A 24,426-nucleotide genomic window follows, 5' to 3' on the forward strand; every position below is an offset into this window, starting at 1 on the left:
GGTGGGTGGGGCTACATTCAGTGTATAAAACACACCCACATTTTCACCCTCTTTTAGGGGGGAAAAGTGTGTCTTATACTCCGAAAAATATGGTAGTTGTTTTCAGCTCCTATTTGACCACATAAACTGATTTTCTCCATGATAGTGTATCCCCTACTTCTTTTTTCCAGTCTCCAAATGGTGCACTCTTTGCCACTGTAACCAGCTGATCATCCTCTTCACCTTCTCCTCCACCTTTCCCAGCACTAGAGCCTTTCCCACAGCGGTAGATTTTCATGTAATGTATGTGACACACATTGTATAGAATGTGTGAAGGATGTATGTTTGTGTTTTTATTTTTATAGTTATAATGTACACTGAAGACGGCATTTAATTCTGTTGTACCATGTGCAATGACAATAAAGTAAACTAAACCAAACTAAACTAAACGGGCTGCAGCTCAATTTCTGAGTAATGCACTTTTGATTAAAAGAAATGTTTCTGAATGACGCTTGCAGCATTGATGACAATTGTAAATAAGCCTATATATCTTACTTCACAGTGAATCTTCCCAATAGTTTTAGTCCATTTCGAGAAGGAAGATTCATAGAAAAGCGTTTAAGGTCCTCTTCGGAAGGCACTGCTGGGAACAGTCGGATGATCCTAAAGCCAAAAGATGGAAACCCAGAAGACATAAATTGTTTAAGGAAACAGAGAACGAGTTCCTCCTCATCTAAAATGAATAGTTTGGTAAGTTTGCAAAGCCTCGTTGCTTCCATCTAGCTTGTTCTTGATGAATAAACAAAATCTGGTAGCATAAATGGAAATTTTTGGTGATGTGTTGGTTGTCAGGTTTTCTGAGCCTGAGTCTGCATTATATGTTCTTTATGTAGAAAACAGTTGCACGACTGTGGGCAATTGGACAGTTACAGTCACAGTTGCCATTTTTTGGATCTATGCTACAGGAAAACTGAAAACACATATTTTATCTGTAGAAATGTCCATATTTAGTCTGGAGCATCTCTAGTTTAGGTGACATGGTGGCTCAGTGGCTAAGACGCTGAGCTTGTTGATGGAAAGGTCGGCAGTTCAGCGGTTCGAATCCCTAGTGCCACATAACAGGGTGAGCTCCCGTTACTTGTCCCAGCTTCTGCCAACCTAGCAGTTCGAAAGCACCTAAAAAAGGCAAGTAGAAAAATAGGGACCACCTTTGGTGGGAAGGTAACAGCGTTCCGTGCACCTATGCCATTTAGTCATGCTGGCCACATGGCCACAGAGACGTCTTCGGACAGCGCTGGTTCTTTGGCTTTGAAATGGAGATGAGCACCACCCCCTAGAGTTGGGAACGACTAGCACATATGTGCAAGGGGAACCTTTACCTCTAGTTTAGAAGATAACTGAGTTCGACCTTGGATAGCTGGTGGAATGGATTATATGGATGATGGAGATACATAAAATCCACAGTGTCGTAACAATGTTCTCTTGGGATGTATCTGACTCCAGTGGGAGCATAGTTTTATATAACAAATCAGGCTGAGTGAATAAAAACTTCCAGATGATGTTTGAGGCACTGGTGAATGTAAATGGGTTTTATCACACTCACAACTTTCTTTGAGGTTCTCCCTCTTAGAGAAAAAGTAGAGGCTACTTATCTTGTTAAATAGAAGGAGATTCCAGTGGAGAAATTCCCTTTTATATACCTGTTTCCTACAACAGAATTTAAGGAGTGAAGATCAGTGATTCTGGTAGAATTTCAAAACTAATGTATGTATGTATGTGTGTGTGTGTGTGTGTATATATATATATATATGTGTGTATATATATATATGTGTGTGTGTATATATATATATAAGCATACAGTACATTGCAATAATGAATACTATATAATCCAATTTCCCTAGTTGGAGGTTCCATCTATTGTATTATTTATTTCTCTGTTTACATTCTGAGCTTTTTTCTTTTTATGGAGCAAATTTCATAAAACTAGAGATCTTTATGTCCTTTCCTTCCCAATAATATCTTTGAAGGATGCCATGAGATGTCATATTCTACCAAAGGGTTTCCTTGGACAAGAGGGAAAATATTCACACAGAATGTTTATTCTGAAGGTTTTATTTAGGCAAAAGGGAAAAATTGGAGTACAACATGGAACTGAAAATGTAACCAAGCAAAAAGAAAGCAAAAAAAAAAAAAAAAAAACAACCCATGAATGTCTATGGAGATTCTCAGTCATCCAGCTCATGGTTGTCCCAAAGGTGTTTTTTTTTCCAAGAGGCAACTGGACTTTCTGGTTTTTCTTTGAAGATGTTTCGCTTCTCATCCAAGAAGCTTCTTCAGCTCTGACTAGATGGTGGGGAATGGAAGGATTTATACTCCTTGCAGACAGCTGGCCATTTGGATTCTTTTAGCAGGTCGTTAAAGCCACCTGGAGGTTTATCTGTATTCTCAGGGTCACCTGAGTGGTGGAAATGGGTGTAGAGCCTTCTTGGAACTGATGAAAGGACTGTGTGGTAGATTGATGTCATATTCCTCCTCCTCTGATGAGAGAGGACTGTTCAATTTTGACACAGATGGGCTCTTTAACCCCCCAAAGAAAAACCAGAAAGTCCAGTTGCCTCTTGAAAAAGTAAAGCACCTTTGGGACAAAAACCCAAGAGTAAGGGAAGACTTTGTGGTATTCCATCATTGTCCTGAAGACGGTGATGTTGCTTTTTAAAATATATATATATTTATAGCAGGAAAGGCAGGGGTGAAATCAGGGGTGAAATGCTCCCGGTTCGGACCGGATCGCCTGATCTGGTAGCGATGGTGGCGGGTGGTTCGGAGAACTGGTAGCAAAAATCCTTGCCCCCCCCCACCATGCCCAGCTGAGTCGCACGATCATCAGAGGCTTTTTTTTTACTTTTAAAAGCATTTTTTCTACAACCTCTTCCCACGAAAAAATGCTTTTAAAAGTAAAAAAGAAAGCCTCTGATGATCGCGCGGCTCAGTGGGATCCTCAGAGGCTTTTCAAAGCATTTTTTTCTGCAACCTCTTGGCCGAAGAGGTGGTAAAAAAATGCTTTGAAAAGTCTCTGATGATCCCAGCTGAGTTGCCTGATCGCTAGAGGCTTTTCAAAGCATTAGAAAAAATGCTTTGAAAAATTAAAAAAAAAAAGTTGGCCACACCCACCCAGTCACATTACCCCCCCCTCCACCACCACCACCAAGCCATGCCCACAGAACTGGTAGTAACACATTTTACATTTCACCCCAGGGTGAAATCCAGCAGGTTCTGACAAGTTCTGGAGAACCAGTAGCGGAATTTTTGAGTAGTTCAGAGAACCGGCAAATACCACCTCTGGCTGGCCCCAGAGTGGGGTGGGAATGGAGATTTTGCAATATCCTTCCCCTGCCACGGCCACCAACCCACAGAACCGGTAGTAAAAAAAATTGGATTTCACCACTGAGGAAAGGTAATAACTAAGAAAGTAGCAATTAAAGCTATTTTTCAGGATGGTGTTTTATGTAAAAGAAGCTTTGGAGTCAGTACCATGCTTTTCAGGTATCAAAGAAAGGAGCCCTTTGAGATGCTTTGTGTGAAGGTGGTGAGCAGGTTCTGGTTCCTTCATTCTTCTGCTGATTTTGCCGTGTCTTGAGTGACGAGGAATGACGACATCCTGAAATACTCGTGATATTGCTGATCTTAGAGAATATTAAACTGAAGAATAAAGAGAGCCAAGGAGAGCTAGCGAGCCATAAAGAGCACAATATGTAATTAATAGTCTTTTTTCAGAAGCAATTTAAAGATCAGTCTATTTTTGCAAAAGTATCAAGGTATTCCTAAATAGCTGTTGCGGTTGAGATGAAGATTGTGTGCATCTGGAAATCAACTGTTTCCTACAAATAAAACAAACTCATCCTTATATGATGTAGCTCTCTGTGCCTCTAAAAGGCACTTCCAATTTCATTTTTGCCATGACTAAATTAACTATTACCATTTGTCTTTTCTTCTAGGAAGCACCATTAGAATAGAATAACAGAGTTGGAAGGGACCTTGGAGGTCTTCTAGTCCAACTCCCTGCTTAGGCAGGAAACCCTACACCACTTCAGATAAATGATTATCCAACATCTTCTTAAAAACGTCCAGTGTTGGAGCATTCACAACTTCAGGAGGCAAGTTGTTCCACTGATTAATTATTCTCACTGTCAGGAAATTTCTCCTTAGTTCTAAGTTGCTTCTCTCCTTGATTAGTTTCCACCCATTGCTTCTTGTCCTGCCCTCAGGTGCTTTGGAGAATAGCTTGACTCCCTCTTCTTTGTGGCAGCCCCTGAGATATTGGAATACTGCTATCATGTCACCCCTGGTCCTTCTTGTCATTACACTAGACATTAATATTATTCAGTGCCACCCTGCCTCTTATCCCTTATTCCAGATATTTATTGAAACTTTTTATTTCTTGCCTTTTTCTGGTCATTATATCACAGTGATCATATTTGGCATTCACAGCTGTATTTGTTTGTCTTTTCTGCCTAAGCTGACAAGCCTCAATTTGAGCGATTTCAAAATGAAATTAAATCCGGCATCTAAATAGGTGCTAAATACACTGCTCAAAAAAATAAAGGGAACACAAGCAGAAGACATCCGAGATCTGAATGAATGAAATAGCCTTATTAAATACTTTGTTCGTTACATACAGTAGTTTTGTGTTCCCTTTAGTTGTTTGAGCAGTGTATAAACTACTGTATTTAACAAACAAAGTATTTAATGAGGCTATTTCATTCATTCAGATCTCGGATGTCTTCTGCTTGTGTTCCCTTTATTTTTTTGAGCAGTATATTACCAACTTACGTTATTATTGCTAACTTACGTTAGGAATGCTGTGCCTGGAATGATCCTGTTTTCTTTTTAAAAAATCAGTTATTTTTAATTATTACCTTTGCAGTAGCTTCTTTTTTCCATAAGATGTCAGTGTTGCTCTATTTGAACAGACCTAGAAATATTCTTCCAGTTGAGAGAGCTGGCTCAGGAAGCAAAAAATAAATAAATAAATAAATAAAAATCTGTTGCAGGTATCCTAAATTCATTGATTTGGGCCACTTTCCAATGATTTCTTGTTAATAGAATTTTGGAAAGAGAACGGTTTTGGGAAGGAAAGTGAAATCTATGCTTGGGGTTTCATATCCAGACTGAAATTGATCATGGAATTCTTCAAAAATCGTGTTAAATTTAGGTGTGAGATCGGGGGGCAAATATTGCTATATTTGAATGGAAGGAATATAATCTATTTCTTCCACTGCTTGGAGCCTTCTAATGGACCATCTTTTCAGATTTTTTTTGAGAGGGTCTCTGAATGTTGGATTTCAATACTTACAATGAAGGAAATCTTCAAGCAATCATGTGTAGATTGATGAACATGATATATAAATATGCAATATCGTAATGGATTTCCTTGCCATTTATTTATTAAATTTATATGTCCACCCACTCCACAAGATGGTCATGTATTAAGTACACAAGTCACCTAAATTAAAAGTATCCTGTCCATTCCTTGAGACTAACAGTTCAAGATACCCCCAGATAATCAAACAAGACCTTGCTTCAGTTAACACCACATCTCTTGCATAGTTGGAAGTCCAACTCTGAGTGGATTTGAGTGATTTTATTTATTCATTCATTTATTTATTCGTGACTTTATCAGTTTCTCCTCCAATTAATTTTAAATAGAACAGCCAGATGGCAAAGCTGCAATGTGGTGAAAAATTTAAAAAGTGATCCTTAATATAGGTTCTTGCCAATATTTGTTTATCAGTGTCCTGTAGGTTCCTGTAGAGAGAGTTTCTTCTGCTGTTTCATCTGCAGGAGTTCCTGTGGAAAATCAGGGAATTCTCTTGCATTCGTGGATAGAGAGAAACCACGTAGGTAAAATCTAATCCAAGGCTATTGACATTCTTTACTTTTCTTCCAAGTGTTGACTGTGGCCTTAATCAATCATGTACCAGAGCCTTAGATATATAACCCCCTTCTGGAACTCAACAGGATCCATTAGGTACCTGGGGCACACTGATTGAATATGGTTGCATAGAATTGGAAAAAAATGCAAACAAGCTGTTATGAAGTATTTTTAAACGTTTCAAAAAATCACTTTGAAGGTGGCAGAAATAGACGGAATGTGGCATTCTTGGTGCTCTCTGAGCTTGGTTATTTGCTTGCAGATGCTTCATTCTGTTAAGATGATTAACAGAGGGATAGAATCAAGATGATGTGAAGGTTTAATACCAATTTGTAATCCCTTGGTAAGGCCACACTTGGAATATTGCATCCAGTTTTGGTTCGCCGTAATGTAAAAAAAGATGTTGAGATTCTAAAAAGAATGCAGTGAAGAGCAACAAAGATGATTAGGCTAAAACAGATAAAGAACGGTGGCTGGAATTGGGTATGTCTTGTTTAATAAAAAGAAGGACTGGGGTGACATGATAGCAGTGTTGCGATATCTCAGGGGTTGCCACAGAGAGGTGGAAGTCGAGCTATTCTCCAAAGCACCTGAAGGCAAGACAAGAAGCAACTGGATGAAAACTAATCAAGGAGAAAGGTAACTTAGAACTAAGGAGAAATTTCCTGACATTTAGAACAATTAATCGGTAGAACAACTTGTCTCCAGAAGTTGTGGCTGCTCCATCACTGGAAGTTTTAAAGAAGAGATTGGACAGTCATTTGTCTGAAATGGTATAGGGTTTTCTGCCTGATTAGGGGGTTGGACTAGAAGACCTCAAAGTCCCTTCCAACTCTGTTTATTCTATTCTATTCTATTCTATTCTATTCTATTCTATTCTATTCTATTCTATTCTATTCTATTCTACTCTACTCTACTCTACTCTACTCTACTCTACTCTCTCTTTCTTGCAAGAATCTTGAAGGGGCTATATATCAGCAATAGTTAGCTGCAAACGTGGTTTTTAACACTGTTAGGTAGGACCAGAGCATACATTGGAGTAAAAACTTGAAGCAGGTATTTGTGACCTTCTAAATATTGCTGAACCACAATCCCTGGTGCGCATCTCATGCTAGTTTCAATGTGCAAAGGGTTCTAGTTTAACATCATCTGAAAGGCACAGATTCTCTCACTTGCCTTAGAGCAGGGGTGGGGAACCATGGCCCTTTTATGACTTGTGGACTTCGACTCCCAGAATTCTTGAGTTAGCCATGCTGGCTCAGGAATTCTGGGAGTTGAAGTCCACAAGCCATAAAGGGGCCATAGTTCCCTACCCCTGCCTTAAAGAGTCACAACTAGTATTATTATTATTGTTTATTGGTTCGATTTATATGCCGCCCTTTTCCGGAGACTCAGGGTGGCTTACAGTGCGCTAAGCAATAACCTTCATACTTTTGTATATACCTGCTTAGTAGGGCTTTCGCCCCCTCCCCCCAACTGGTGTTCTATTTTATACAAAGTCAGCTTATTGCCCCCACAAACCGGGTCCTCATTTTACCTACATCGAAAGGATGGAAGGCTGAGTTAACCTTGAGCCTGGTGAGATTTGAACTTGCAGTAATTTCAGGCAGCTGGTGTTACTTAACAGTACTTTAGTCTGCTGCGCCAAGTCTCATTTTAGTAGTTCAGTGGAACACAGCTCAAGAATAGAATAGAATAGAATAGAATAGAATAGAATAGAATAGAATAGAATAGAAGAGAAGAGAAGAGAAGAGAAGAGAAGAGAAGAGAAGAGAATTCTTTATTGGCCAAGTGTGATTGGACACACAAGGAATTTGTCTTTGGTGCATATGCTCTCAGTGTACATAAAAAGAAAAGATACACTCGTCAAGAATCACAAGGCACAACCCCCAGTGACAGTCATATGGTACAATAAGCAATCGAATCATACTAGGAAACAATCAATACCAATATAAATTGCAATAATAAACCAAACAAAGTTTTTGTGACCTGCAGTGAGCTGAAATTTAGTAGTATTCATCCAGTAAAACAAATCTCTCTGGCGGACTGTATTTCATCCCATAATGTATGCATAGTTCACGGACTGAGTTCTTGTGGGAAAGCAATCTAATGTGACTATGATCTGCACAATTGGCAATGCATCTTCTGTGCTTTCATTATTTTCTTCTAAAGTGGTTTGAAATTGGAAAGGGGTAGAGGAGGCAGTCTGATGATTGTACCAGTGACAGATCTAGAAAAACTTTTCAAATGGAGGGAAAAACAAGGTTTTATGAAGCAAAATGTCTTCTGCGCGTGCAAATTCTTATAAACATAGATCTACGAAAGCAGGATTCAAACTCAGCTGAAAAGAAGGGGCCTAGAATCTAAACAGAGATAAGCTCTATTTTTTAAATATTAATGTCCTCGCTCATATTTTTCAATAAGGAGAAACAGAAAATAAACTTAGAAGGATGAGTGTTTAGTCTGTAGAAGAAGCCTGGCAGTAATCTTCAAGTTTATGTAGATAAAGGAGGTTAAAACACAACTAAAGTGAAGGACAAGTGTTTATTATTGCTTGATATTAATTCTGCATAGTGTGAGAATAGGGGCCTTACATGACAAAAAGGGGCTACAGCAGAGGTGGATTTCAGCAGGTTCTGACCAGTTCTGGAGAACCGGTAGCGGATATTTTGAGTAATTCAGAGAACTGGTAGTAAAAATTCTGACTGGCCCCACCCCCATCTATTCTTTGCTTCCCAAGTTCCAGCTGATCAGGAAGAAATGTGTTCCAGGAAAACCTTTGCTTTTGGGGAGAAACCCTAACACTAACTCTAACCCCAGTGTTACTATTACAGAGTTTTCCCCTATCTGCCTTTGCTGTCTGGAATATCTACTGGAAATTTAATTAATCTTGCAGGCTCACTAATTTAGAGCTAAAGTGAGGCTCGTGTGTATTCATTTCCCTCCCTCCCTTTCCATTCCTATTTTTAATGACCCTGCACCAATTGCATTTCTAAGAATGGGAAAGTTGAGTTGAAGGCCGTGGTGGGATTCTAGTAAATCATGACTGATGCCTTTGTGATCAGTAAAGAAGCTTCCAATCAACTCGGGAGATTGTGTGGCTGTTCATTGTTCCTTTCTGGTTCAGACTTTTGAGTTGAAGTCACCTACCGAATGGGTCCAGTTGGGAAGGTAGTAATATCTGCAGGAGATATTACACTGAGAAAATACAAAAGCATTGCTAATTACAAAACAATCAAAGCTCCAGTCCCCAGACTTGCTGTGTTTGCTCCATATAAATGACTGTAGTTTTTTTTAAAAGTAAGAATTATTTCGATTAGTATGTGTACGTGCCTTTTTAAAGGGGTTCCCCTGAGAGGTGGGTTTCACATAATTTTGCCACCGGTTCGTCACACACCGAAAACGTGAGTGCGCATGTGCGCTTGCTTTGCTCGCGTGCACACCTTCCGCACATGCGTGCAGCCTTCCATGCATATGCTTTGCTCACGGCACGGCTTGCACACATGCACACGGCTTAGAAAACATGGCTAAATAGCATGGCATAGCGCCGGGGCGGGTTGTTTCCCAAGTTCCAGCTGATCAGGAAGAAATGGGGATTTTACAGTATCCTTCCTCTGGAGTGGGGTGGGAATGGGGATTTTACGGTATCCTTCCCCTGGAGTGGGGTGGGAATGGAGATTTTACAGTATCCTTCCCCTGGAGTGCGGTGGGAATGGAGATTTTACAGTATCCTTCCCCTGGAGTGGGGTGGGAATGGAGATTTTACAGTATCCTTCCCTTGCCACGCCCACCAAGCCATGCCACACCCACCAAGCCATGCCACGCCCACCAAGCCACACCCACAGAACCAGTAGTAAAAAATTTTGAAACCCACCACTGGGAGCAACAAACCCACCACTGGGAACCACCCTGGGTCTTTGGAGAGGGGCGGCACATAAATTGAATAAATTGAAATTGAATTGAATATATGATGCTGCTTCTGGTATGTTCATGGTAATGATCATTTAATTTTCTTGGCAGTGCTATGGAACTGGCTTATCATGCTTTCTCCTAGGATGTTGTCAAGTTCCCAGTCCAAAGTCCCAGCCTAGTCTTGGGATTCTTTGGTAGGTTCCTACTCTTATGCCTCCCTACCTTGTGACGTGAGATATGGTGTACTGAGTTCCTTCAGCAGTCTGTAAAAATGCCAATTTACCTAAGGCCTTTGAAGCCAGCAAGAATGGATCAATATAGGATAGTGATATGTTCTCAATTAGAACAGATAGAGTGATACTGAAATTGAGAAATGAGTACCAAATGAATCCCAGACTGACTTATGACACACTTATCTTTGGCATCATAGCCACAGCTTACTCTGTTAAAGCAATGTTCTATTTTGATCTGTGGGAATTATAAACTCAGCTCCTGGACTGGATTTGCACAACATTAGGTTGCAATTTGATTAAGCCATTTTACGACTTGGTGAGCTATGATGTTCAAAATAGCTGTATCCACACAATCATCTTAATTAGGCCAAGGAAAGAGCTAGGATGCTAATCTTGGTTAATCTTTATGTAATTTAGCCTGATGGTTAGTTTACAGATCAACACTGTGTGAATTCAAAATGAATGTATTCAGTATTAGGTTAAATATATTGTGTATTGTGTGAAATATATACACCATATATTTTAGCCTTTAAACCCTATGAGCAAAGAGTAGAAGAGTTCAAGGAAATAGGGGTGAAGCAGCTCACAAGTTCAGCTATTACTGGAAATTCTTAGCAATTACTTTTTAATTGTAGAAGCAATTTGAAATATACTATCTGTGTATATGGATTTAATCTGGTTTAGTGTTATCCTATATTTTATTTTTATAAACTGCTTTTTGTCTGCCCAAATGAAAAAAAGAAGACATATAGTCAACAATAAAAGTAATGTAAACTATTATGAATTGTAGACATTCTGGGATACTGAATACCTGTGGATTTTCATTATTGAAAGGTGGGGAAATTCTCGTTGATTGAGAATGTATTAACTGGCCATTCAGTAAATTGAAACAATAAATTATTCTTCACTGAATACCCAATGAAGAAAAGAAAAAAAGACCCAAATCTTTGCTTTTTCCCAATGTAGTATATAACTCAGTTAAACATATTTCTCTCTCTTTCTTCTTCCCCCATTACCCCATCATTTTAGATTGCCTTTATCTTTCTATAGTGATTAGATACTACGTTGTGGCACTCCTGGGAGTAATTTGGATGAGCAAAAGCATTACTAATAGGGAAAAATTGCTGCCTCCAGCGAATATGTTCTGTTATTATTCAAAATGCCACCTTACAAGAATGTGATTAATTTCAGATCAGAACTTCCCTTTTTTAATGATACACTCATGTAATGGTGAACATGGGTCATTTGGTCTCCTGGCCTAAAATTTCTGACGGGCAGCGAGGTGTTTCATTTTTGCCATCCAATTGCTTGGCAAATACTATTAATTATAATCCGACTTGTTTGTTTCAGTTAAGTGTTGTGCATGTTTTGATGGCAATGCAATGAGATGGATGTAACGGCTGGTCCTCAGCCTGGGATGTCAAACTCAAATAAGCGATGGAGATGAATTGCTAAATTAGCAGATGTCCAAGAGTTAATGGTGTGTGTGCATGTCTGTGTGTGCATGCATGTAGGCATTTATTTATTTCATTCTTGAAATGTCAGTGAACTGGATTTCAGACTAAGTTATACATCATTTACTTCGTTTTTCATTTTAACTATGGATCATCGGTGCCATTTAAACCTGGGCTAATAGCTAATTTATACATAAGTCATCATTAATCTTCTAAGAAATTGTTCACGGAAGAACAATTTCAAAAATAGTTCTCTTAATCCAAATAAATGCTGCTGCTCCCAAAGCAGGATTTTGGCCTCTTTAACTCTTTAGAATTTGTTGTTGTTAGTTGCAAAGTCGTGTCTGACCCATCACAACCCCATGGACAACGTTCCTCCAGGCCTTCCTGTCCTCTACCATCCTCTGGAGTCCACTTAAGCTCACATCTACTGCTTCAGTGACTCCATCCAGCCACCTCGTTCTCCGTCGTCCCCTTCTTCTTTTGCCCTCAATTTTTCCCAGCATTTAGGCTCTTCTCCAGTGAGTTCTTCCTTCTCATTAGGTGGCCAAAGTATTTCAGTTTCATCTTCAGGATCTGACCTTCTAAAGAGCAGTCATGGTTGATCTCCTCTAGGACTGACTTGTTTGTTCGCCTTGCAGTCCAAGGGACTCGCAGGAGTCTTCTCCAGCACCATAATTCAAAGGCCTCAATTCTTTGTTGCCCAGCCTTTCTTGTGGTCCAACTTTCACAGCCATACATTGCAACTGGAAAACCATCTCTTTAGAACAGCTTCATTAAAATAATGATGTTTTTAGAGAAATAAGGCTGGTTGATCTCGCAAGCCTACTCTGAGATTGGATCCAGCCACTGTCATCCATATTTGAAGTAGGCTGTAAGACTTTCAAAATGCAATAGAAGCTTTATTGTGTGAATTCAGCCACCATATGTTATAGAATATAGATCATGGCTAATGTTTTATGAAACTAGCCATTTCAGGCGTAGTTCAGAGATAAACATGGCTTAGTCTGGGTTATGAAGCAGGTCACAAATAATCACTCTCCTGAACCGTGTGTGTATGTGTATTAGGTCACTATTTATACATTTATTTACCACAAAAATGTCAAAGAGTTCAAGATAATTTCCCATTAAAAACCGAAAAAAAAGCAAAGTTAATCTTCTTGACTCTGATAGAACCACTACTGTTACAGACAATTCTGATATTTTCTTTTTCCTGATCTGCTACTGCTAATTTCAGTGATTTGTGAGTTTTAATTGCAGCTAAGCACTAATATTTAAATTTTATACCTTTGCATTGCAAAACAAATTTATGATGCAGAACACTAAGGCTTAAATTGAAGGCAATTATCTTTAAGATACAATCACAATACCCCAATTGTCCATGCATAGATCTATTAAAATTGTCCTTCACTTATTGTGCTTTGAAATGAATTTTTTGATTAGAGTTACCCCTCCCCCTCCTCTCTTTTAATGCAAACAGACCATTGACTGCAAATCAAAATAAGTCGTTGCTGGGAAGTGCTTCAAGGGCAGGACAAAACAGGAGGGCATATTTGGACATGGGATAATTACTTCTCTGTAGAGATTTTTTTTGTGTAGCTGTGGAACACTAGATGGCAGCAAAAGTCTTTTTAAGAATTTGGGGGGGAAAATATCCATAACTATAACAAAAAGACAACTTGCCTTTACTGTCATAATAAAGAAACCAAAAGCTTTCAATTAAAACATAAATGATGAGTTTACTTACTGTCTATTAATAACTGCGATAATACTTAAGGACCATTTGTAGCTGAGAAATGTCTAATTGGAACAAAAAAAAAAAAGGAAAGAAAAATCTGTAGAATTTGAAAGAGAAAAAGAAGAGATGAGGGTTTTTGCAGTATAAGTCCAAGTAGATATATATATATATATATATTTATTGATTAATTGTCTTCGTCTCAATGCTTGCCTTACTCCAATCGACTCTGGGAGGTTCACAGCAACACATAAGAAACAATAAAATGTAGGGAATTAACAAAGCATTACAAAATAACAAGATTGCAGCCTTACAGCAAAGCAATTAAAGAGGGCAACAGGTTACGCTGTTTAATCAAGGGGGCCTTGTACAGGTAGTCCTCAAGTTACAACAGTTCGGTTAGTGAATACTCAAATCTACAACAGCACTGAAAAAAGTGTCATGACCGTTTATTAAATTTACGATCTTTACAGCCTCTCCATTGTCATGTGATCAAATTTTGTGTGTTCATCTTTTTTTCTTTCTTTGAACTGGTTTTATTTCCTTTCCTTTCCTTTCCTTTCCTTTCCTTTCCTTTCCTTACCTTACCTTACCTTACCTTACCTTACCTTACCTTACCTTACCTTTCCTTTCCTTTCCTTTCCTTTCCTTTCCTTTCCTTTCCTTTCCTTTCCTTTCCTTTCCTTTCCTTTCCTTTCCTTTCCTTTCCTTTCCTTTCCTTTCCTCAATGGTTGCGAACCTCCCAGAAGTGTTGGGAGTCAGCCAGCTTGCAACTTTAATAGTAAACAAACAAACAAACAAACAAATTTTATAAGCACCTTATTAAACTATCAGATCTGATCTTGACCTGCACGATGCCCTGTAGAATTACAGAATTAATTCACTGGCGCATTCATATTTAGCCTGCTTTTTTCTTGCTCTCCGGCACCCTGTAAATCTCATGCCCCTCATTTCAGTTGAAGTTCTAAGCACACATTTTCTAGAAACATGTCATGTCTGATGCTTATCCATCCAGCAAAATTTCGGAAGAAATTTCTAGAGCTCCTGTGATCCATAATTACAGATAGATTCTTGAAATGGTTTGGATAATAGTGAATTTTCCCAAAGTAGCTTTTTCTGTCCAAAGTGCTCTCCTGCACTTCAAGAACAAAGCATAAAATCAGTCTTCTCAGAGAGTATGTGGATAACCCTTTAATTTAAGGTAAAGGTAAAGGTTCCTCTCGCACATATGTGCTAGTTGTTCCCAACTCTAGGGGGCGGTATTCATCTCCATTTTAAAGCCGAAGAGCCAGAGCTGTCCAAAGACGTCTCTGTGGTCATGTGGCCGGCATCACTGAATGCCAAAGGTGCACGGAACGCTGTTACCTTCCCACCAAAGGTGGTCCCTATTTTTCTACTTGCATTTTTTATGTGCTTTCAATCTGCTAGGTTGGCGGAAGCTAGGACAAGTAACGAGAGCTCACCCCAGGGGTGAAATGCTCCTGGTTCGGACTGGATGTCCCGATCCAGTAGCGATGGCGGCGGGTGGTTCGGAGATCCGGTAGCAAAAATCCCTGTGCACCCTCCCCCACATGCCCAGCTGAGCCACGTGATATCAGAGGCTGTTTTTTTTACTTTTAAAAACATTTTTTCTACATCTTCGGCTGAAAAAAATGCTTTTAAAAGTTAAAAAAATAAGCCTCTGATGATTGCGTGGCTCAGCTGGGATCGTCAGAGGCTTTTAAAAGCATTTTTTTTTCTGCTACCTCTTCGGCCAAAGAGGTTGTAGAAAAGAAAAATGTTTTTAAAAGCCTCTGACAATCCCAGCTGAGTTGCCTGATCGTCAGAAGCTTTTAAAAGCATTTTTTTCTGCAACCTCTTCTGCTAAAGAGATTGTAGAAAAAATGCTTTTAAAAGTAAAAAAAAAAGTTGGTCACACCCACCCAGTCACATTACCACCACCACCACCACCAAGCCACGCTCACAGAACTGGTAATAACAAATTTTACATTTCACCACTGGCTCACCCTGTTACGCAGCACTAGGGATTCGAACTGCTTAACTGCCGACCTTTTGATCAACAAGCTCAGCGTCTTAGCCACTGAGCCACCATGTCCCTTATTAATTTAGGGTAGGGCTTTTTTTTTTGTTGTTTTTGGGAGAAACATTTTATGTACCGATGAGTCCAAAAATTGAACTTTCTGGGTTATGTTGGTATTATGCCTCATGGAAAGAAATGCTATATTCCACAGTGAAAGCTGCAGATAAGCTGTCAACCATGGAGCTGGTAGAGGTATATCTCAGATGGTTTGTTGCCTCAGGACCTGGACAATTTGCTGTCACAAAAGGAAGCATGAATTCTACTTTGAATTCCACAGGAGAATATCAAGCCGTGTAGCAAGTATCAGTTCCAAGTACACAAATAAAACTATAAGAGAATGGAGGAAGAACAAATGAACTGTTTTGGAAAGGCCACATCAAACTCCAGAACTTAACACCAAAGAAATGTTGTGACTGAAATTAAAAGAAGCAGTTTGTACTACAGAACTGAAGCAGTTTGTCGTAGAGGAATGAGCTAGAATTAGAATGGAATAAAATAACAGAGTTGGAAGGGACCTTGGAGGTCTTCTAGTCCAACCCCCTGCTTAGGCAGGAAACCCTATACCATTTCAGACAAATGATTATCCAATCTCTTCTTAAAAACTTCCAGTGTTGGAGCATTCACAACTTATGGAAGCAAGTTGTCCCACTGATTAATTGTTCTAACTGTCAGGAAATTTCTCCTTAGTTCTACGTTGCTTCTCTCCTTGATTCATCAGTGTTGTCATTGTTATTAAAAGCGATCCAATCATCTTAACTGATTCTAAATGGGCAGTTATTTTTTTCATATTGGTATATTACATGTAGGTGTCACTTAATACCAGTAACCATAATTGAGCACAGAATCTCAGTCATATAATTTGTTGCAGTGTTAAGCAGGTCTCCATATGGCTTGACTTGATTTTATCAAGATTCTTACTGTGGTCATAAAATGAGTCACTGTACTTGTTAAGCAGATCACATGGTCATTAAGTGAACCATTGGTTGTAAGTGAATCCATTCTCCTGAATGTCTAAGGAGATTCTGTACTCAGGTCATGGTTGTTCCAAAGGTGCTTTTTTTCAAGAGGCAATTGGACTTTCTGGTTTTTCTTTGAAGACGTTGCAGGCATATCAGAAAAGCTCAGGAGGACCTTTAATCAACATAACATACGTGCACACTTCAAACCCAAGAATAACCTAAGGTAGAAGCTTGTCTAACCCAAGGGTAAAATACCCAGACAGAAACTGACCAATGTGGTATATGCAGTACAGTGCAGTGAGCCCATGTGCAGATCTGTAGATTGGGGAAACAAAACAACCACTTCATAAACACATGGTACAACATAGGAGAACAAACACAAGAGGACTAGATTCAGCAGTCCATCTGCATTTAAAAGACAAAGGCCACTCTTTTGAAGACAACAAAGTCCATATTTTGGACAGGGAGGATGGCTGGTTTGAAAGAGGGATCAAAGAGGCCATCTCTGTCAAAATTGAACAGCCCTCTCTCAACAGAGGGAGTGGGATACACATCATCTATCTCCAATCTACAACACAGTCCTTTCAACAGTTGCAAGAAGGCTCCACAACCACTTGCATCACTCAGGTGACCCTGATGACACAGATAAATCTCCAGGTGACCTTAACGACCTGTTAAAATAATGCAAATGTCCAGCTGTCTGCAAGGAGTATAAATCCTTCCATTCCCCACCATCCAGTCAGAGCTGAAGAAGCTTCTTGGATGAGAAGCAAAACGTCTTCAAAGAAAAACCAGAAAGTCCAGTTGCCTCTTGAAAAAAAAAAAAAAGAACCTTCGGACATTCTCCTGAATTTTTTTTTTCTCTTTGCTGGAAACTCCCCTTACCAGTTATTATTTAATTTAAGGTAAAGTACAGGCCAGCAAACATTTCTGTAAATGGATGATGCCCATTTATATTTAATCTTCGAGCTGATTTTCATGGCTGTGGTACAAAAGGTGACTCCTTTGGCGGTAAGATGCAGGATATTATTTAACTGCAATCCACATGCTCCTTTTGGCGAGGAAAACAGTTCTCTGCATTTTCAATTACGATTCATGTAACTGGAAAATATTTTTTCCCCTTTCAACACTCTGCATTTTTCTGGGATGCAAATGTAGTAATAATGTAATAAAAGTTGCTTCTTGTTTTAACCAAGGAAGCTTAATTGACGTTGATCAAATGTATTAATAAGTGGAAAAGCAGATAGCACAACACAACTAAGTTTTGTTCCCCATGCTGAGGCTTAAATTTATAGTACCTGTACTTTTTTAATCCATTTACAGTAGAAACCCCCAGAATTATTTCTGTTGCCATACATTTCATAAAGGTTTCAGTGAACTTAAAAAATGTCATAAGGTTTGTAGAGATTACGGGCCTGATGATTATTTTTTTAGGGGTTCTTTATTCAAATTATATTTGATAAGGGAAACCCAACAGTCAAGTCAATCGGTAAGTTATATGAAAGGTAAATGAAAATAACAGTTTAGTTCTGTTAGATTAGTTCACGAACTACGCATTGACCAAACCATACAGATCATTTTGATTGTTTTTGAGTCTTTTTGATAAAATGATCAGATTAAAAAAATATATATACTGTATAAATAGCAAAGAATTTAGAATGATAAAAAGATGTTTTTCATTGGTACAGAAAGCACCCAGACAGCCACTGCTGGTGGCATTGTATTCTGTTCTTTGAAGTGATTAAAATATATAAAATAACAGTAGCCAGAGACCGTTTAATAATACGATAAAGAAAGTATTAAAAAGAGTAGTGTCTTTTTTCTTGTACTCTAGTGGTTCTACAGCAGTCATTATATTCAGTCTATTCTTACTGGCATTATGCCACTTCTGATAATAGCTGTACAGTCCAATGAACTGAAAGTTGTACATGAGTCCGTTTTTGCTATTATAGAGAGATTTCAGCGAAGGACAGTTTATATATATATATATGATCTTTCTAAACACAGTGTCCGCAAGGGAATTCTAAACCGGACTTTTCCGATAACTGCTGATACAACAGGAACTGTATATGGGATACTAATGGAGTTCGTATTTTTCAAGTTTAAGGAAAGGACAAATTTCACACAGCCCTCTCCCCTTCTCAAAAACCGGAAACAAACACTGAACTAATTTCCCATGATCTATTCCAGAGTTTTAAACACAGAACAATGGTCCGAAGCAGGGTGGATAAAAATCAATGATTTTTTTAAAAAAATCAAAAAATCAGATTTTTTGATTTAAATCCGATTTTTTTGATTTTTATCGAATTTATTTTAATAAAAAAACTTTTGCGGTAAAAATCTATCGTAAGATAGTTTTCTATTTAAGATACATAAATAATTTAGTTTATTCAGCATGAAATGGAGCTTAGTTATGTAACATGAGGCTGTATATTCTGCAACACTGGGACTATCGGTGAGTCAACAGTGGGTCAAAGGAGTAGCAGAGATGACAGTTGCTCTTTAAAAATTATGATTTAAATCAAGTTGATTTAAATCAAGCCTTTTTACTAGTGATTTAAATCATGATTTAAATTGTGATTTAAATCAACTCGATTTAAATCAAATCCACCCTGGTCCGAAGTTATGAGAAAGTAGATTACAGTGAAAGTTTTGTAAGAGCTATGGGTTAGTAGAATGAGTTACTTAGAAAGTAGGCTGTGCAGTTACATTGCCTTCTGTTTTTTGTATCTTACCTTGCTGTACAGGCAATCCTTGACTTACGGCTTCAGTTGGCGCCAGAATTCCCGCTGCTAAGCAAGGGGATTGTTAAATGAACCACGCCTAATTTTACAATTGTTTTTTTTTTGCCACGGTTCTTAAACAAATCACTGCAGTGTGTTAAGTGAATCATGCTCTTGTTAAACAAATCCAGCTTTTCTCATTGACTTTGCTTTTTGGAAGTCAGCTGGGGAAATTGCAAATGGGGATCACATGACCTTGGGATGCTTCAACCATCCTAAATGTTGCCCGGTGTCTGAATTTTGATCACATGACCATGGGGGTGCTGCACTGGTTGCAAACATGAGGACCATTCATTAGTCACTAATTTCAGTGCCAGTTTGAATGGTGGTAGGTCAAGGATTACTCTTATTATGCCATAACTCTAAGCATTTTTATCTGGTTTCTTCTATTAGAGCAGAGGGAAAAGTCTGAATTTTGCATAAAGAGTTGACTCCCACCATTCACTTTCTCTTTGTTCTTTGTATTTGAATGAGGCAGTCCCTCTCTCTCTCTCTCTCTCTCTCTCTCTCTCCCTCCCTCCCTCCCTCTCCCTTCCCCCTCCCCTCTCACACATACAAATACACACATTTGTGTGTGTGTGTGTGGGTGGGTGGGTGGGTAGTTTGTAGTTTGTAGTTTTCAGAGCTGGGTCTCAGTTTCAGTATGTAAAGTAGGAGCCCAAAGCTGAGGACAATATCATTTATCTAATCATACCGTTTTTTGAAGACTACAAAAAGAATATCTGAAAACCAAATATAATGCCATTTCTGAACAGTTCCATTCATTCATTCTAATAGTCAGGAAATTGGTAAATAGCTTATTTAAGATTGACCTTTACTTTGTAATGATAATTTCCTGTCTTTTGGTAGGGTTTGCTCGTTAAAATGGAGTCTTGCATATTAAATCTGAAGTGACCCTTTACTGGAATATTATTAATATAATGGTATAATAAAAACACTATTGCTAAATATTATTGGGATTCTCTCTGTTTCCATGGCAACCTAGGCCTATGGCTGCTTCTGTGGTATTAAATTATTCTTTTGATAAAGGCTTTTGCTCAAATGTTAGTCTTTTATCCTTTAGTGTATTTGTCTTCTTATTGTTCCGCAAATTGCTTCTCTCCCTCCCTCCCTCCCTCCCTCTCCTCCCCCTTCCCTCCCCCTCCCTCCCTCCCCCTCCCTCCCCTCCCTCCCTCCCTCCCTCCCCTCCCTCTCTTTCTCTCCCTCCCTACCCTCTCTCACTCCCTTGCTCCCTTCCTTTCTCCTTCCCTCCCTCCCTCTCCCTCCCTCCCTCCTTCCCTCTTCCCCCATTCTCTCTTTCTTTATGTGATTATGGATGTGGTGTTTATAAAGAAGGATGAAATAATGCTGATATGGAAGAGATTCATGTCACTAGGCAGATCTGCTTCAGCAACTGTATAGGTTGGTAGGGAGTGTTGAGGGCTGGGCCATTTTAAAGTTCTGATTGGAGAACTATAGTGTTGAACAAACCCCTACAGCAAAACACATAGACAAATCAATTCCTTGCATAAATGAGTAAAACATCTTGCAAATGAAATATAGAGCAGCAGGCAAAGATAAGGTTGGCCGAAGCAGAATTCCGCTTCGAATATTACTTGCTACAATAATTCTTTTACCAGGATAATATTATTCCATTTCATTCAGTTGAGGAAAGAAAATTTGGAATGGGCAATGAAGAAGGAACTACCACCACAACAAAAGAAGAAGTGTTTTGTGGAGATAAAAGTGTAAGGCCAGACTATGATTAGGAAGAATAAGATGCTTTAGGTTGTCATTTCTCAATGTATTTATTCCTCCATTCATGTAGGGATATAGGCATGTGATTGCAGCCCTAATTGGTTTTAGTTGCCCTGCTTTGAGATGTGTTAACAATGAGAAGTGATTTACAAGCATAATGAATAAACAGGTAAGCAGGCAGAAATGCAGGGGAGCAGATTTGCAGGGGCTTTCTGCTCCGATGCCTAAATAACTCACCTTAGCATTCTATTTGTAACTTGGCCTGGTGGAGAAGAACCGCCATTGGTGTTCAGCCTGACAGGAAAACTATTTTGCCAATCTGGTGGCATAAACAGTAGCTTTTAAATCTGTTCTGCCCCAGCTACGGACCCCAAAGAACGCAGCACACACAAAGTCTGTACCAAACTCAATTTACTAAAACAACTCAGTCTTTTTCAAACAAAGGCTGTTAATAAACTTTCCTAACAGCCTACAAGAAACCAAAGATAAAGTAATCACAATCTTACTATGGTTGGCAGAAAGCCCAGAAGCAATTTACAGAGAATCCAGACGCGAAGGAGAGTGAACTGAAGTTGTTCCCTACAAAATTGCTTCAGTCAGCGTTCCTCCTTAAATAGGCTAAGGGAGTGGCCAATTAGCCCCAAGCCTTACTCTCGAGGAGACCTCCTCCTGCGGAGCCACTCCTGCCTTTTGGCAGCTCTGCGCGCCTGTGCATCAAGAAAAAGCTCCTCCTCCTCGTCCTCTTCACCCATGGAAGCTTCTGGAGGTTCTGAAGGCCCTGGCTGAATCCCTGCCTCTGGCACCACATCTTCTCCAGCCACCTCATTTTCTGACTCGAGTGCCAGCTGCACAGGCTGCTGACGCAGCACCACACCAGCCTCCTCATTGTCAGAATCAGCTACAATCTGTACAGGCCGCTGATGGGCCATAACAAAATCCAACCAGCAAATACTGTTTTATTGAGAAAGGTTTCTACCCTGCGAGGAAGAAGGCTACCAGTGAAGAATCAATACAAGTGGATTTATGATCACATTTGCTTGCATAAAGATTTTGAAAACAATAAATTGGAACAAAAGTAATAGAGTGATAAGGTTTTCTGGTGGGTCCATAATTCTCTTCAAGAAATATGGAAAGGTTAAAACCCAATATTCTTTTTGTGAACATCTCTGAACCTTCACCCTCATCTTCCCGATGGTAGTCCTCGATTTACGACCACAATTGGGATCAGAATTTCCATTGCTAATCAAGGCAGTTGGTTTATGAATCACAGCTGATTTTATACCTTCGTTGTCACAGTTAAGCAAATTATTACAACCTTTAAGGGAATCACGTCATTAAGTGAATCCAGCTTCCCCATTGGCTTTCCTTGTCAGCAGTTGGCTGGGAAGGTGACCTTGGGAGGCTGCAACTGTTGTAAATTCATTTGATTGTCAAGGGCCTGAATTTTGATCATGTGATCGTGGAGATGTTGAGACGGATGTAAGAGTGAAGACCAATCATAAGTCATTTTTTTTTAGCGCTACTGAAGTTTCAAATGATTGCTAAATGAATGGTTATAAATTGAGGGATTACCTCTATAGTCAACTAGGAGATCTTTTTTTTTTAATTTTAATTTTTTAAAACAAACAAACATACAAACAAACAAACAAACAATACATTTTTTCTGAATAGAGTATTGACCGAGTCAAAATTTATACAGTTTATAACATAAGTATGTTTTAAATTCCCATCCTCTTCTTAATATTTTCCCCAAATATAATTTATTTATTTTAATTTCTGCCATAATATTCTTTTTTCTACTTTTTATTTTTCATCTCTGCTTAATATTTAATATATAATCAGTATTGCCATCCACCCCATTTGTCACATATATTTCTCAGAATCACTGCATTTGTAAATTATCATAACTTTTTCTCTTATTTCCTTTTTTCTATTGAAACCCTTTAATTTAAACATAATCATTTCCATCCTTAATTTCTATTTTTTTTCTTTGTTATAGCTTGATATTTCACCTTTGTCTATTAATGTCAATTATTTTCTAAGGTGGACCAATTTATTATTTATGATTTCCCTATTAATCATTTTACCTTCAGACACCACCTTTTTCAGATAAAAACATTATTTTAATCTCTTAATTTAAAAAAAATGGTTTAGTACTCATTGTTTTTGGTACTCATTGCACTGCCTGGAACCAATTAACGATGAATACCACGGTACCACTGTACCATCATTTGAACTAGTGATGCAGATTTCAGATTTGAATTGGGCAAGTGAGCTTTAGATTCATGGAGTAACTGTTGCCTGCTCCATAAAGGAGCTGTAGATTCTCTTGGGCTTGCTCCTCAACTTGTTGGTTAATGGTAAACTTTGTGACACGAAACAAGAAAGCTAAGTAGCAACGTCATGAAATAAATGGCTATGGACAGTTCAGCTAACTCTCAATTTGTCACAGTTAATTTTTTTTAAAAAAGTCACAAAATCGAGTTTGTGACATGCTTTGCCAGTCCTAATCTGCCCCAAGACAATAAAAAAACTTGTCATTGGTGGTTGATCGTTTGAGCCAAAGAAGCATTTTCAGTAAGACATAGATTCAAACTTAATGGTGGAAAGTGGTGTGTCTCCTCTCCACTCACTCCAAAATATTTCTAGAATGTTTTCCATTCAGTATAAAAGTTAAGTGCTTTCCTCCAAAAGCAAAATAGCTTTTGTTTTTAGGCAAATTGGAAAGAAGGTTCTTGTTGTGATGGGGCTGAAATTCTTATAGACAAACTATTTCTAAAACCTATTCACAGTTGATAGTGGATTTGATGATAGCTATATAGAGGGATAATGCAATTCACCAAGCAGATTCATTCCATTTTAAATTAAAGTGACAAATCAGTTAAATAAGGCCCATAAATGACCAATGTTGAAGTTTGTTGTTGGAATTCAGTCATTTAATGCAGGTTGTTGTTTTTTCTGTAAGTGGGGGAGGAGAATATTGGAAATGTGCAAGGTATCTAGATTGATTAGATGTATTTATACAACTCTTTAAAGGAAATTTGAATCCATGTAATTAATGTGGACGTCTCTTAATTACAGATGTATGAATCGTAGTTTGACCACAGTTAAAATTTTCTGTCCCACTGGTACCAGAGAAAGAAATATCCACCAAGGTGTTGCATGCTTCAAATATGATCTGGAAGAACTGCTTTGATCCTTATCCAACTACAACATATTTGTGCTATTTATTAAAGTCATCCATTATTCTTCAGACTTCTGTTCCTAAAGCAGCGCTTTCTAGACTAGACTCTAGACTTGTAACAAACCTTAAAAAGAGGAGCTATTTAATAAAAAAACAGGTTTTTGGTTTTTTATGCTTGCCTTTCAAATCCTTTTTGAAACATTTACAAACCTCATATTCAATTTCATGAAATTAAGCCCCTTTTAACTCAGTGGATCTGAGGCTCCGATTCAGCAGCTATCGGGGCTATCATAGCTGAGCTGCAGAAATCCTGAAGACCACTGAATAGCAACCAAGGTAAACAGAACATTCTCTTTGATGCCACTGAGTGGTAGTTTGAATTTTTCATGCTTCAGATAGCACTCCTAACCATTGTTCTTTATTAAGTATGTGAATATG

At 38.6% G+C, this 24,426-nt stretch overlaps 1 protein-coding gene across 2 annotated transcripts in view; it reads left to right on the forward strand.

Annotated features, from left to right (window-relative positions):
• Nucleotides 1-24,426, forward strand: part of CCSER1 (coiled-coil serine rich protein 1) — an 852,922-nt gene that overhangs the window by 151,967 nt on the left and 676,529 nt on the right. For both annotated transcript variants that reach the window (XM_034440484.3, XM_060686954.2), the window contains exon 3: nucleotides 542-729. In XM_034440484.3, the coding sequence (XP_034296375.2) occupies nucleotides 542-729 (188 nt within the window). The remainder of the gene's footprint in view (nucleotides 1-541; nucleotides 730-24,426) is intronic.

Source organism: Pantherophis guttatus, chromosome 8, assembly GCF_059756535.1.
Source record: "Pantherophis guttatus breed Tessera chromosome 8, ASM5975653v1, whole genome shotgun sequence".
Lineage (NCBI taxonomy): Eukaryota > Metazoa > Chordata > Lepidosauria > Squamata > Colubridae > Pantherophis > Pantherophis guttatus.